This window comes from Leuciscus leuciscus (genome assembly GCF_965113295.1).
Source record: "Leuciscus leuciscus genome assembly, chromosome: 19".
NCBI lineage: Eukaryota > Metazoa > Chordata > Actinopteri > Cypriniformes > Leuciscidae > Leuciscus > Leuciscus leuciscus.
Genome location: NC_138743.1, coordinates 29,708,566 through 29,724,789, shown reverse-complemented (window position 1 = coordinate 29,724,789; position 16,224 = coordinate 29,708,566). Strand labels below are relative to the sequence as shown.

The following is a 16,224-nucleotide window of genomic DNA, read 5'->3' as shown; positions in this document are numbered from 1 at the left end:
TCTGATGGTTATGGATCTGGGATCTGGATCTGGAACGAGTTCCATCATCCCCCCTGCATTCTAAAGCCGAGAAACAGGTACCTGTGACGTGGAAGCCTGGCTGAGGATCCTGGTTCTGACACACTACATTTGCCTCGTAGCTGTTGTGCAATGAGCAAAAGGGAGGGAGGGAGGGAGGGAGGGAGGGAGGGGTAAAAGAAAGAAAGAATGTTTCAGTCCCAGCAAATAAAGACAAAGCTTGTGGTGACAAGCAGAGACATATAGCCAGGCCATCAGTATAATCACAAACCAGTAACAACAAAACAAAAGGCGGCAGCAAAATAGGTGGCAATGACAAAAAAAATCTTGCAAGGTGCAAGAAACCTGGCTTTCCACACAGACACCTTCAAACAAATCCACTCAAATTGACTGTGGCTTGATTTGATTCAAAGCACGTCTGAAAGGCAAAGCCAGTGTTTCTTGTATACTTCTAGAGCCACAAATAAACATCTTTTACAGGGGGATGAGGAAGTGAGCAAATATCCCAGGGGATTTTGTCAATGAGAAATATTTAAGTGGAACTAACGTTCCCCCCCGATATAAGCTCAACCGCCTCATTTTAGCAGGACAGTGACCTTCACGGCATGCCCGAAATAATATCAAAAAAAGGGAGAGGAGATGCATTACCGATTGTCGTTTAGTAGAAACGCTGACATCTGAAACAGGACTGACCGATCCAGAAGTCTCTGCGTCATCCGTAACAGACCAGAGGGACGCATCCTGTGAGTTGGGTGAAGATCTGAGTTTTAGCTTTGAAATGGAGTCTGATATTATGGACAATGTCCCTTTTTTATCTGTCAAACTGATGGAAAACCGGCCATTGAAGAGATGAACAAGTAATGAATGAGCATGAAGACTGACCTGTCTGTTCCCAGAAGTCTGGAGCTCTTTTTCTAGCAGCTCTAGGTCTGTGTCCACAGCCTTCAGGAGCAGTTGCAGACGGTTCCCGATGACGTGCACCCTCTCTTGGGCCTCCAGACACTCGCTGCCATGTGCCTGCACCAGCAGCTGCCCCGAGAGCTCCTGCAGACTGTCCACCTTCTGCTCAGTCTCCGTCAGCTCCCGCTGGATTTGCTGCAGACAAACATGTATCAATGTAGTTTAGCTTGGCAAACGTTTTGACTATGGATGATCTCCAATTAAAGCTTACTGTAAATTACAATATATGGCCATACTATTTTCAACATGCTATCTCGTGGGATGCTCTATTCTTAATCTTTATTTATTCTGCATTCAGTATTGGGTAAATAGGCAAATTTGTGTTCAGCCCATGTCCATCCATACCAAAAAGCAGTGACCTGTTCAGAGGTACCTTTAGTGCTCTGTAATGAGCTCGTATTGTATGGCGATCTAGCCCTGATGCGATTGGGATAATCTCATTCCTCCGGCGGTCGATGTTTTCCAGCCAGAGAAGAAGACCATGACTCAGCTCATGGAACTCCTGTAGAGAAGCAAAAAGTGTGAGTGACAGTATTTGCCCATGTGTGTGTGTTTTTAATATACACTACCGTTCAAAAGTTTGAGGTCAGTAATATTTTTTTATGTTTTTGATCAAAATAATGTTTTTCTTATTATTATTACATCATTTCTTATTATCAATGTTAAAAAAAGTTGTGCTGCTTAATATTTTTGTGGAAACCATGATACATTATTTTGCAGGATTTGATGAATAGAAAGTTCAAAAGAACAGTATTTATTTGAAAAAGATATATTTTGTAACATTAACATGTCTTTACTGTCACTTTTGATCAATTTCATGCATCCTTGCTGAATAAAAGTATTACTTTCTTTCAAACAAATAATCTCAAACTTTTGATGGGTAATGTAGCAGGTGCTGTGTGTGTGTGTGTGTGTGTGTGTGTGTGTGTGTGTGTGTGTGTGTGTGTGTGTGTGTACCTGGCACTGCATCAGAGCATCCTGGAGTGATTTTCTCCAATCCTTAAGTGATTTTCCCAGTCGATCCCAGCGTGAGTTCATCTCTTTGAGTTTCGCTTTCAGTTCCTGGCTCTCCTCTGAGTCTGACTGGAGGAGTGCAACGCTATTTAAGTTGATGGACAGCACTTTGGACTTATGGGAATCCATGGCCTTCTGTAACTCCTGTTGAAACAAAATAAAGTGTTTGTGTTAGAATGTTGTGAGTTGATTTTTGAGATTGCATTGTGATATGTATTTAAGTGCAAGTCTTATTTTGGTAATGGTAAATCAGGACTTCAATTGTTTATCTCTGTTGTTAAATTGCTCTGAAATGAAGGTCCACTTACAATCTTTGGACTCTATACATGTTTTAGTTTGTGTGACACTAAAAAATAAACTGGTGAAATAAGATGCTCCAGGATTTTAACAGACTCTGTATGTGGGTCAACGGGATGCTGTGGATTTCCTCTTGTTTATTTCTGTTGCTGACATCCTGCCTGATTTGAAATGTTAGTGTGTGTGTGTGTGTGTGTGTGTGTGTGTGCGCCCAAGACTTTATTTAACCGTGTAGACATATGAGCAACCCACATATGGAGCTGTCAGTGACAAATATATGTTTACAGCTTGTGCATGACTAACTATTATATTTACAGTAATATGAAATAGTACATTTGTACTTTCAGCAACAAAGAAGAAAGAAATAATTCTTTTTCAATCAGATTTTGGGCAACTATTGATAATGCAATGTGGGTCTGCCCTGTGACCAAATCAGCATATCAGAATGATTTCTGAATAATCATGTGACACTGAAGACTGGAGTAATGATGCTGAAAATTAAGCTTTGCTATCACAGGAGTAAATAACATGTTGAAATATGTTAAAATAGAAAAAAGTTTAAACAGCACAGCAGTGTACAGAAACACCTTTCTACTGCAGAACGTTCAGTCTGATTCCTTGCCAAATTAGAAGGCATCTTATTTTTAGCGGTAACAGAGCTGGTAAGTCATGATGCCAATTTGTATGGCATTCACCATGGGTCCTCCTGGGATTTCTAATGGGCTTTTAGGACAGTGGTTCTCGATTTATGTTATAGAATGGGAAAGGCTCTCTAAGTAGCGTTAACCACATACCTTATTTTACCCTAAAATTTAAAACCAATTATCTATTCCAGAGGGAACCAATGGCAAAGTAGCCTTTGATGAAAAATCTGATTAGACGTGTAACAAGGTCATGTGATAATAATATTGTTGGCTTTTATTTTGAAATGTTTATCATCCAAATTATTTAGGAAGGAGCACTTACTAAATCCCTGTGTGAACTGTTCAAATATGCACAAACACAAATTCACAAGTACAAATATGTTCTTATAAACCAAATAGGCAACACAAACCTTGAGTTTTCTAATTCTTTGCTCAATAGTGTGTATATCTGCACTATCTTTCCCCCTCAGCTCTGATAACTTGGCCTCTGCCTGGCCGAGCCACGCCTCCATGCTGTCCAGGTCAGAGGTCATCTGTTGCCATAGCACCAGGTCTTCTCTCTGCCTGTGATCTGATTCAGCAGACTGGGCCTGGATCAGCTCCCAGCGCTCGATGACACCTGAAATAGGACAATTATAACAATACCATCACATTTAAACATAAATGTGTACTCAGCAACTTCAGCGTCTCTGTGCTGGGCTAACCTGTGCTCTGTGTCTCAGTGTTATCAGGGTTGCTCAGGCCTGATAGATTGTCCTCTTCCTCCTCCAGCTCGCCCTCAACCCTCTTGACCGCTTTCAGACTGCCACGGCAATCATCCATTAACCGCATCTGTGCAGAGCAAAGAAACAAATCAAACGTTCATTAACTTTGCCACGTTCTGTCATTACAGACTAAACGGGCTGAGCAGTTCATCGAATCTATACTTACATAGCCCATGTAAGAGGTGTCGTGGCAACCCGCAGTGCCATCTGTCTGCTGGAGGCTATAACGGCTGGTGTCCATCATATTGTCTAATAATCTAACTGCTTCACCTGCGGGAGTTCATGTATTGAATAATGTGGGATGTCACATGACCATCTTAAAAAAATAAGGATCATTCAGTGATCACATTGTGAATGTATTAGGAGTTTTGTAAGCTTTAAAACATGTTACGTTTTATTCATGTTATTTGCTGAATATGGAATGTGAATATTATACAGAGAACTTGCTTGTTCTATATTTAAGACATCTTTAGTTATAACAGTGAAAAATGAAACAAAATATCAGTGTCAATGTTGACTGTTACATGCTGGAATGAACAAGCATAATTATGTAAATCTGATCCATGCATGTGGTTCATGGCACTGCAACTGAAGAAAACACCAGTAAATAGAAAAAAACACCAGCAAATTAATTAAACATCATTTTTGACAACACATTTGCCCACGAATACTCACAACGCAACCAAATACAGAAACATGCTGCAAATGGCACAGACCACAATGTTTCAAGGGGACCCCAACAAGTGTGGGTGGGACATGCTTATTGCTCAATGTCTACTTGTCAGAGGTGTTGAAGATGACCTGAAAGGTGAGTTTTTTGTTTAATTTAACATCCTGGTCGTATGTGCATTGTGAGTATTTTCAGCACGAGTTGTTCACATAATTCTTAATTTTCTTAATGTGTTGGTGTTTTTTCTATTTGAATGTGTTTTCTTCAGTTGCAGCGAGTTGAGCTCTCTCGGCCACTGTAAACACGACCTAAGATCCGCTTTACAGAAGTGACATCACCTTATAATTTTTTTTTTTTTTTTTAAAGAAATAAGTACTTTTATTCAGCAAGGATGCATTAAATTGATCAAAAGTGACATTAAAGACATTTATACTCTTACAAAAGCTTTCAATTTCAAATAAATGCTGTTCTTCTGAGCTTTCAATTCATCAAAGAATCCTGAAAATGTATAATAATTAGAAATGTTTCTTTAGCACCAAATCAGCATAGAATGATTTCTGAAGGATCATGTGACACTGAAGACTGGACAGATGGCTGCTGAAAATTCAGCTTTACCATCACAGAAATAAATTAAATTTTTTAAATACATTAAAAGAGAAAACTACACATTACAAATAATAGCAAATTATTTTATTTTATTTTTATGGACTTTTATTCAGATTTAATGCTTTTTCTTTTATTCTGCTCTCAATATATTAAATACAACAGAAGCCACAGTCTTGCAATCTGGTCACCAGATTTCTAGATTTAATGAACAATATCCCGTGAATTATTTTCACTGGACTACACTTCGAGAGTTTCTCTCATCAAATTCTCAACTCCCTCTTTTGGTTTATTTTCAAGGAGGTGCTTTAAAACTTTATTTTCTCCCTTTTCTTCAAATCGAATGGCTATTATCATCCTTTGCTATGAGAAAGCTTTTAAAGTTGGCAAACGCAACAGACCAGATCTCTCAGAATGTTTGACATGCACTCTAAAAAAAAAATAATAAAAAAAATGTAATAATGCAATTCATGCAATATGATATTTAAAGGGACTCTTCAGCATGCAGTGTAGTTTAATTTAGTATTAATTTAGCATGCCACAACATATTGCCTACCAGAGGAGGACCTCAATGTGTTTTCTGTTAATTTTATATAAGCCTCAGGGCTCTCAGGAATCACTACATCTGTGGAAAAAGAGATACACAACAAGGCATACCAACAGTTTATAGAGAAGACCAGTTCAGGGTGTTGGACACTCAGTTGGAGCATTATCTCATGAACATCCTTCAAGTCAAGCACACTTACTTGTAAGTGCTGCAGTGGCCATAGACAGTAACTCCTCATCCTCATCTTTTTGTCTACCCCGCTCTGTAGACATGGTATGGCCCATGGGGTCCAGGTCATAGTCATGGTCCCATTCCAGAGGGATGGAGTCTACGCTGGCAGGGGTGTCCCGGCCAGAGCCGTTTGTGCAAGCAGGAGCAGTGGCAACTGAAGGTGGTCTGCTAGTTGTCTGGGACATGGCATCATCCTCACCCCACTGAAGGTCTGAGAGGTCACCTGACTCTAATTCACGATCTGAGCCTTCACACTCATCATCGGTTAGCTGTGAACAAGAGGTTGCACGAAAGTTAAAACCCACTTTTACTCTGGCAAAACAAAATTCACTGTATGAATTAAATATACTTTGATCCTTATTAAAGTTATTCAGTCAAGAGCAGAAAGTGATTTTCTCTTTGTTGTTTGATTAACATTAATGACAGACAGCAGCAGGTTTATTAGGCCGCTGTCACTTTTAGACAGAATGTCTAATACACTGACACTCATCTGCTTTTCACCCCAACTGTTTATGTTCACTTAACACATAGCTGACTGTGTTTATATGAATACTCCCCACGATAGGCGTTTTGACATAATTGTGTCTATTTGTCCATTTAAATGCAATAAGCCACGAAAGAGAACTGAATTTGGGATCAGATGCTGTCTAAGAGAGGTGGATTTCTGTGCCTGTGCTTCGGGTGTGTGTCAATCAGTGCAAGAACTGCATTGAGTTCTTTATTAACGGCTTATTGTACTCAACTCTTTTTAAGGCGAGACACGGCAGGCAAAAACATCGATTTTTCATGCAGTGGTCAGTTTTGAGATTTTGGGCTAGTTTACTACTTCAATATGTGTTCTTTCAAGCTGCTATAAAGAAAATGTTGAAAATATACATTAAGATGTTTACTTGCGGCAGTAAGGTTCTCCCGAATTTACCAAGTTAACATTCCAATGCGTCATGCCGAGTTCCGTCTGTTTACTGAAGTCTGTCATGACTGGTATCGTTGTAAAGCTCTCCTGCCCAACACTGTGTAACCCAAATATGGGCATTTCCTTTCATCAGTAACCAATCGTGAATGTCCAAAGGGGGATTTAAAGCTAATGACAAAATCTCATTTAGAGCTATTTAAATCTTTAAATGCTGTTTTCTCAAAATGAGTTTTTTGTCATTCTCCAGTACAAACGTCTCAGCCTATGTAGCACCTGTGTACACCAAACTTTCCAGTTATACACTTAGCAGTATTCTGAAGATATTTTCAGAGGGATTTGATAATAAATCATTCCTGGTCTGATTTATGTGACATTTTAATCCCAAAAAGGCTATGGACAGTATATTTTGATTTCCTAGTTAATGAAAGCATATATGCTGATTTTTTTTTTTTCATCTTGTGTGTAAACAAAATGAAAAAATAATTTTGCACCTGGCTTAATCATGTTCAGATCTATCTACCGAAAATATATGCAAAATTGCGCATATTTAATGAGACAATGCCTAATTTGCATAATTAAACATACAAATTTCAAAAACTTGTAATACATTTTTTTATACTTAGTAATCAACTGAGTAATCAACTGAGTAAGTTTCATGGTGATTTCTATTATTTAATTTTTTTTACCCTATTCACCTGTAGTGTCTTGCCTTAACATAATGCACATCCTGCTCTTTATTTTCATTAATGCATGTTTCTTTCTAAAGTGTGCTACACATTCTGCGTTAAAAAAAATATATAACAAAATGTGTAACGTTAGACTCTTTATCCGCCGTCATACCGCCCAGCCCCTATGTCATATACATGTGAATATGTCTCACCGGCAGGCGTGTGAGTTTCCTGTAGTAGCGTTCCACCCGACCAAACACCTCCCTACAGTATCTCTGCAGCTCATCCAGCTCTTCCTCTATGACAGCAGCATCCAGAGGCTCACTCTTCTCCATCAGTACCTCCCCCTGCCCAAACACACTCTCCATCTTTCCCATGTTCAGACTGATCTCCTGCTGAAATGCCTTTGGCACACAAGTGATCACAAATTAATTTTAAATTAATTTTAAATTAAGTAAATGTTCTACAGAACAAGTAAAAACTATTTTGAGTTTTCCAGGTCTAAAATATATATCATGCATGTTAGTGAATTGTAAATGTATAAAAACATGGAGATAAAACTTTTTTTGGCTGTAATATTAGTAATTAATATTTTATATGTAATTAATATTTTAAAAGCTAATCATTCACACGTACACACACACACACACACACACAGCCCTCACCTTTAGTTGCCTGATCTTGGCCTGAACGTCACACTCTGAGAAATGCTCGATGTTGGTGAGCTGCAAGTCCATCTCAGTCAGCCATACCAGAATACCGTCTCGGGCTGTCTCAAACTCCTCTCGCTGACCAATGAAATGCTGCAGGACAGAAGAGGGACAAGTCAATGAATCACACAGCTCCTCTGTGTAGTTTAGGTTCTGAATCAATAGTGATTGTTACAGAGGTTCTGAATATAATTAAAAGTATCAACAAGGGAAGATTTGTTTAATGTTTTTGAAAGAAGTCTCATGCTCACCAAGGCTAAATTAATTTGATAAAAAACTGTAAAAACATTTAATGATATTATTACAATTTTAAATAACTGTTTTCTATTTCAATACATTTTAAAATGTAACTTATTCATGTCATTACTCCAGTCTACAGTGTCACATGATCCTTCAGAAATCATTCTATCATTCTTCCTGAATAAAATGATCAATTTCTTTAAAAAAACAAAAACAAAAAAACGTACTGACCCCAAACTTTTAAACAGTAATATATATAACGTATATAAGTTGCTTTGGATAAAGCGTCTGCCAAATGCATAAATGTATAACGTAAAATTGATAATACATCACCTTAAGCCTGCGCAAGATGGCTGCTACTCTCTTTTGTAGTATATCCCAGCGTCGGTTCCCATCATGCACCATTTGTCGTAGTTGGCAGGACGAGTCTGTGCGGTTTTCACGTGCCAGCCTTCGATACTGTTTGTTGATCAGCTCTAGCTGGGTCAGACACTCCTGCACCTGTCTCTGAAACGCCTGTGATATAATAGCAATGTATGTAAGACAAGCTGAAAGTATCTCACCATTGCAAACAACACCATTACATACGGTGCAAACAAAGTCTGAGATTCACAAACAAACTGGTAAAACTCACTTGCTACACCTTGTTTTAGTTTGAGTTATGTGAAGCATTTTTAAAAGACATAATTATTTTAGCATGGTTAGCATGGTTTATTAATTTGTTTCAGTCAACAATGACAACTTTCAAATTGTAAAAGACTAAAAGGTTAAAGTGGACTGGATAGTAGCCATTGGATGATAGCAGTGAGACACGTGCAAGGGTGACCCCACTGACCCAGCCTCTAGAAAGTGAACGAGCAAATAACGGAGTCATCATAGTACAGGCTGGTGACAGATACTTGATATCTTTTTTTCTTTCCCAACAGGATTCTTGTCAATATTTGTCTCTATTCAGGCCCCTTTCTATGGAGCCCCTAAAAGGACATGGTGGTGGTAAAAAACATGAGACGGGAGAGAAAATGCTTTTGCGTTCTCTCGCAAATGTTTTATGGTCCACCGAGAAACTTTAGGTTCGCTCGCAAAACATCTGTTGCAAAATATTTGCGAGCAATAGCAAAAGCATTGACAAATAATTTTTCCTCCCATCAAATTTTCTTCCCCTTCATGTCCCTTTAGGGGCTCTGTACCTTTCTCAGTTGTCCTCTAGACCAGGGGTTTCCAATTCCAGTCCTCGCCCCTTCCTGCTCTACACATTGTGTATGTCTCTCTTATCTGACACGCTCAGTTGAGGAGTGGGTTCTATTTGACAGCATGTGCACTACGAAGTGGACTTAAAAGGGTATTTAGTCATCTTAAGAGAGATTCCAATCTGAAGCAGGAGTGTTTGTATACGGCTGTTAACAGGTGTAAAGTGCGTGAGACGCGACAATTACAAGTCAACTATCATGATTATGAGTTAAATAAGATAAAAAGACATATTACCAAATTACTTTTATTTTCATATTAAATATTGCAACATTCATTTATCAATAAGTTTAGGGCTTTTTTATAGGACATTACATTAAGTGAAATTTATCATAAATGTTTATATTGTATTATTATAAACCAATAAAGTATATTATTGGCATCAAACCTTAAACTCCTCTAATATGTTCGACTTGAGATTCGTCTGTGTTTAACATTGCAGGATGTTTCGCGAAAAAACGCATTTTGTCAAGTAAACTTCAACAGATATCACATGCTCAGGGAATAGGGAACAGTGAACACTTCGTAGGGACCCTGTCAATCAGGACTCACCCGATCATGGAGCCGATGATCTGAATCAGGTGTGTTAGATAAGAGCGATATACAAACTGTGCAGAGTGGAGAGGTGCGAGGACTGGAATTGGGAACACCTGCTCTCACTCAGTACCTCAAGCCCAGTGACTCTCTCTCAGTGGATCTCAGAATACCTCAAACTTCTTGAGCTCCTCTTTAGCGACGGTGTACAGAACTCCAGAGGAGTTGGGCAGAGCTGCTGTCCTCTCTGACACTTTCAGCCATTCTTCAAAACGGGAGTAATCATCCAGAAACTTCTGCCACAACCTCCATGTCTCCTCAATCCTGCAGAAACACATACAGTGGGGTTCAAACGTCTACACAGTCCACGCTAAAAATGTACCTGGAAATATAATACAATATCATCCATTTAAAAAAGACAGCTGTTAAACATTTCATCATGTACTAAAGTCAACTCTGAATTAACCAGCATACAATGAGCCAGTAGGCACGACATGCTCTCACACCTGTTCCTCTGGTGGCCTGGTTGAACTATCCTAAACAGCTCACTTTCAACGTTCTTACCTTAACAGAGTTATTTTTGATTGTACTGTGCTTCACTTTCATCACTACTGGTCAAACGTTTGGGTCTCCAATGCTGCAAGGCTGCATTTATTTGCTCAGAAACACAGTAAAAACATACTATACAGTACAAACACACTCACTTGAGCCTCCTCTCCATGGCAAGAGCACAGATGTTTCTCCAGCGGCGGTCCAGGCCGCGTGTGGCCTGCTGGATGGATTCACAATCAGTCTCTGTGGCACAGGCGTCACAGTCGTGCAGCAGCACCTCACACAGGTTCAGCACTGACGCCACACCGGTGCTGTGCTTCTCGATGTCACGCTGCAGATCCTGCAGAGATAGAAGATCTGTACTGAGCTTTTCAAGACATCTGACATCACGATCATTTAGGCAGTTTCTGTTTCATTTCAGTTTATTAGGCAGAGGAGCTTGCAGTCATGCATTTCTCCAAAAATGATGTTGTTGCATCATCAGGTCCCAAAAAAATGAAGAAACCTTGCCTTTTTACAATCATATGATAATTTGTCTCTTATACAGGAAGAGGATGATGTGTGCTGGCTGTTGCTGGGTAAAGTAAGGATACATGATAATGCTAAAACAGATGAAGTCACGTTCTTTTTGTCTGAAGAATTTTTAAACTTATTTCACTTGCAGCGATTTAACAGGTCTTTAAAATATAGTAAGAAATGTTTGTGTGCCTTTGTCTGTGAATTAATGTAATTTCTGTGTATGTGTTACCTGTTGCTGGTTGAGTTTTCTTTGGATCTCATGTGAGTCACAGGTCTCATAGACGATGGGACGTGAAAGTTCAGTCTCGACTTGAGCCAGCCAGGAGCGCAGACTGCTCATGTTCTTATCCAGCTGCTGCACGGCCACCAGTGTCTCCTTCAACTTCTTTACCCTAAAGACCCCCAGAGACAGATTGTATTAACATCAGATTCGGATTCAGCATTCTGATTCATCACAAATTAAATAAAACATATTTAACGTTTAGTCAAGGTAACTTGAGTTGAGATCGTCTCTCTCTCCTGAAAAATAATCAGTAAATATGGGGTGTACACCATGCGGCAACATTCTAATCTGAAAAATGAAGCCTACCCGGAAGTGCGAAAAACTGCAATGCATCGAAAATCCGCTCGGGGCAGGTCCCAAAAGGGAGCAAATGTCCATAGACCCCCATGTTAAAATGTCCGTTTTCACAGCATAAATTCATGTTTTTACAGGTTGGTCCCATGGACTTTTATTGTATTTTTGGTAGGTTCCGAGTGCCTGACAACTGTGAGGGGGGTGAATTTTTTTCTAACTTGTTAGTTTAGATCGTATTTAGATATAAAATGTATGACAATAAGGGCAAATAAGAACGATTGACAGCTTGATTGACAGCTGATAACGAGCATAGGCTGCGCCGAGTGGAATTCCTGAAATTTTACGTCTCGGCCATGATCTGACACAACACATCATACCACCTCTGTATCCTTTCTGAACATTTGTATTGAAATATCGTACAAGATGGCGCCGCCCAAACCCCCCATAAACGGCCTCAAAACCGCTCTTCAGAAAGTCTATGGGTGACGTCACAGACGCTTTGTCCATATTTTTTACAGTCTATGGTGTACACTCAATAATTAATTTTCATGAATGTTTTTCTGAAGTCATATTTTGATTTGAAATACTTTTATAGTATTGTGTTTCCATAAAACAGCATTTTAAGTTTAACAGACAAAAATACAGTTTTTCAATTTAATGTCAATATAAATTTAAATAAAAATAAAATATTATGATTATTTAATAATTTTAATAATGCATATTTAGTATTATAGTAGTTTGATAATTATTCTATTTATTTTTGTCAAATTTAATCTGAATATAAAAGTTTATATTGTAATGACCAAGAAAACAAAATTGTTAATTTCTACTTTTCTCACAGCATAATAAGCTGAAAATAATGCTTATATAATGATACTACTTACAACAGCATTTCTCTAGCATATTTTAAACGTTTTCAATGTAAACATATAGTTTACATATTCTTAAATACAACATTTGCATTACAAATGTCACAAATGTTACTTTGTCACTTGTTAACTGATGTGAGGTCAAGCTGTATTGCAAATATAACAATATAATACAGAATGCAATTCAATGGTGTCAGAGTTTCCTATAGTTCCTGAATCACATGCTCACTGAAGTGCTACTGTCACACTCACGCATACCAGCATAGCATGTTTCAGCTGTGCCAACATTCCAGATTTAGATCTCAGAAAAATGTCTTATCTCAGGTTAGATATAAAGCAAAGAGCACTGATGCAGAGTGGACATGTTTCAACTTCAGCTAGCTTTGATAGAAACTTTGGTGTACGCTGTAGCAGTTGACCTGGTGAGATAAAGCCCTCATGTAACCCTGGCATTTGAACGGTTCAGTGTGACAGTGCTTTAAGCTACATTCCTGAAGCACAAAAATGAAAATCTGAAATGAATCTGACACACTGAAATGAAATCCACCACAACAACAAAGGTCAACTAATGCAGCATGGTAAAGCGTTTTCTTCAACAAACTTCAACAAAGTGTCTGATCAATAATGTACATTTTAGCAATCACATATGTGGAGATTAATTTAAACATCTCAAATACATATTTCACCCACATAAACTAATAAGGGGGTGGTAGTGGCGCAGTGGATAAGACACATGCCTTTGGTGTGAGAGACCCGGGTTCGAATCCACTGTGAGACACCAGTGTGTCCCTGAGCAAGACACTTAACCCCTAGTTGCTCCAGAGGCGTGCGACCTCTGACATATATAGCAATTGTAAGTCGCCTTGGATAAAAGCGTCAGCTAAATGAATAAATATAAATATAAATATAAATATAAATATAAATATAATAAACCTAATTTTAGACACTTCGCCATTAGACATGTCTAAGTATGACACAAAATATCAAATACTACAACTTCCAGTACTGCATTAACATATCTCAAACATCAGCAGAATATGTAATATGTAAATGATAAGTGAATATATATTTTCCTGCCTGTTAATGTCGCAGTCACACTCTGGCAGATCAGAGTCCTGTCCAGGGCATCCTGCCATGTCATCAGTGCCCATTTCCAGCACCATTAGGCATAATCTTTCCAATCAAGTGTCCCAGAAGAAAGAAAAACTTCCCTGTCAAAAGTCACCTTCTCTTTCGTCTGAATAACAGTGTCCAGGCTTTCTCTACTGCCCTGGTTAGTGTGTGGGGTATCTGACCGTGTATGTGTGTGTGTGTGTGTGTGTGAGAACTCAAGTGCAGGCATGAGCAGCTGGGAGTGACAAATACCGCTGTGGCTAAAATAAGACGCCAGTCATTAGCATGTGCTGATCAGAGGACTGAAATGTGTGTGTCTCATTATATATATACAAACAAAAACTAAAAAAGTTTGATTCATTAAATAAAGAATTTTAAGAGAAAAACAAAGATCACAACCATCTTAGCTTCAAAATTAATTGTAATTTAATTAACCTATAAAAGCACTTGTTTTGCAGTTTTTTTTTAAATGGTCTATTATTATTGATGTTGAAAAAAAATTTATTGAAAAAAAAAAAGAAAGAAAGTAAATTGGAAATCCAAAACATTGGAAATGTGTACATACTTAACCATATGTTGGGGATATATTTGTACTCAGAAGTGAGCTAATCTGACAAAAAATAAACTTTTGGTGACATCCTCCTTTGTATAAATGGTAAAAATGCATAAGAAATTTCTGTTAGGGTTACAGTGTTGGTTAAGGTTAATTTACTAGCTGTATATAATAAAAAAACAATAGAAGTCTGTGGAATGTCCCTGTTCAGATAGCCAAGTAAAAGTGTGTCAGTGTGTGTGTGTAAGAAAGATTTTAAATATGTTTGCTTCTGAACAATGTGGATCCTTTTGCACGAGCAAAAAACTCTGCACTTAGCTCTTTAATTCAATCCAAATAAAAGCATGTCATTCTACTACCATTCTCTATAAACTCTTAGGGAAAACTCAAGACAGCAGCCGTCGCGCAGAGCTAATGCACATGAGTGAGAGAGAGAGAGAGAGAGAGAGAGAGAGAGAGGATGACACCCTCTCACTTATGGGTCACAGTGAAATCAACACCACACATGTGAGAAGCTATCAGAATTGACTGAAGGCAACTCGACTGTCCCAGTCATGTCCAGAGACACCATGGTGTCATGTTTAAGATGCTGGTGCAAAATACTTCCTTTCCACCCATGGGCCAAATGAACCGACTGACCCATCTGGAAATATATTTTTGTATTTCTGAATTAAAACATTCTGTGCTTGTTCTGGCAAAGATCAACTCTCGCAAGCATAAAAGACACAAATGGCAAAACAATTGTAAATGTAAATGTACAACAATTATAAAAACATTTCATTTCATTTTAGACACTCACCTAGCCGCTATAAGGTCAAGCAAATGCTGCCAGCGCTCATTGACTTTGCTGAGTTTGTACTGGATTTCTGCAGCTTTGCTTTCATGGCTGGCCTGAGCCAGTCTCTCCCCCATCTGTTCCAGCTGATGCTTGCTCTCCGTGGTCACTGAGATCTCTTCCTGATAGTCCTGATGACAAAGAGATTGCACATTTGTTCAGTTGAAAATTGCATTTTTTTTCACTTATTCAGTGTAATACGTTTGACATCCTTTAGTTTAAATAGACTAGAATCTATACTTAGTAATCAAACATATAGTTTTTTTACCCACAGGATGTTATTTACCAATTTCATAGTGATTTCATAAGAAATAAATGTGTTGTGAATATCTGTTAATATCACCTTCCTGAGCTTTTCAATCATCTCCTCAATGCTGATGTCGCCATTCTGTGAGACCTTGCTCTCCATGAGGGTGAGCCACTCACACAGCTCTTTGTTCTTCTCATTAAACACAGCCCACTCGTTCAGCCTCTCGCTCACCTGCTGCCTGCGCAGGGACAGCTGCGGGGATGACAGACAACGATCCATTAAGATCAAGTGTTCAGTGAGAACAGAGTACGATTAAAGAAGGACATAAAGGGCAATGAGAGGAGGTGCAAAAGGTTGGTGAGCAGAATAAGGACAGGAAGATGTCAGATGGACAGGTCATATTTCAATCTCTAAAGTGTCATGCACCAAACTTCCTTCCCATGGTCCTTCCTTACTAAGAGACATCGGGTTGAAGTGGCACGAAATCATTGCAATCCTTTATACTACTCTGCTCTAAGCAAACAAAGAGCCATCAAGAACTTCAACATCATCATTTTACAGGCAAACGCAAAAGAAATTCCTGCCATCTCAATTTTTTCTAATCATTATTTCCATTTAAGGGCTCTCTAGAAAGCAAACAAGCTTTCTCCAAACACAAAAAACAAGCACTTCTGGGAATTTAAGATGATTATTGGGTAAACACTAAGCATAAGCATATGAAAGTGTAGTTTTGTCTTGTTTTCATGTAAAAATATCTAAACATCCTTAGAGCAAGATATATTTACTTAAGGAGAAGATTGGCATAACATATTAAAGGCAGGGTAGGTAGAATTTTTCTAAAAAAACAACATTCCAAATTTGTTTAAAATGTCTTTATATACCAATACATAATTAAAAT

General features: G+C 38.4%; 1 protein-coding gene across 2 annotated transcripts in view; it reads right to left on the bottom strand.

The window, feature by feature from the left end:
• syne1a (spectrin repeat containing, nuclear envelope 1a) overlaps positions 1-16,224 on the bottom strand; it is a 128,531-nt gene that overhangs the window by 1,739 nt on the left and 110,568 nt on the right. For both annotated transcript variants that reach the window (XM_082147623.1, XM_082147624.1), the window contains 18 exons: positions 15,420-15,578; positions 15,041-15,207; positions 11,359-11,521; positions 10,763-10,950; positions 10,232-10,382; positions 8,613-8,795; positions 7,995-8,132; positions 7,542-7,733; positions 5,717-6,017; positions 5,527-5,595; positions 3,864-3,967; positions 3,638-3,764; positions 3,344-3,552; positions 1,936-2,136; positions 1,352-1,480; positions 901-1,113; positions 667-759; positions 82-140 (listed from right to left, as the gene is read on the bottom strand). In XM_082147623.1, the coding sequence (XP_082003749.1) occupies positions 82-140; positions 667-759; positions 901-1,113; positions 1,352-1,480; positions 1,936-2,136; positions 3,344-3,552; positions 3,638-3,764; positions 3,864-3,967; positions 5,527-5,595; positions 5,717-6,017; positions 7,542-7,733; positions 7,995-8,132; positions 8,613-8,795; positions 10,232-10,382; positions 10,763-10,950; positions 11,359-11,521; positions 15,041-15,207; positions 15,420-15,578 (2,846 nt within the window). The remainder of the gene's footprint in view (positions 1-81; positions 141-666; positions 760-900; positions 1,114-1,351; positions 1,481-1,935; positions 2,137-3,343; positions 3,553-3,637; positions 3,765-3,863; positions 3,968-5,526; positions 5,596-5,716; positions 6,018-7,541; positions 7,734-7,994; positions 8,133-8,612; positions 8,796-10,231; positions 10,383-10,762; positions 10,951-11,358; positions 11,522-15,040; positions 15,208-15,419; positions 15,579-16,224) is intronic.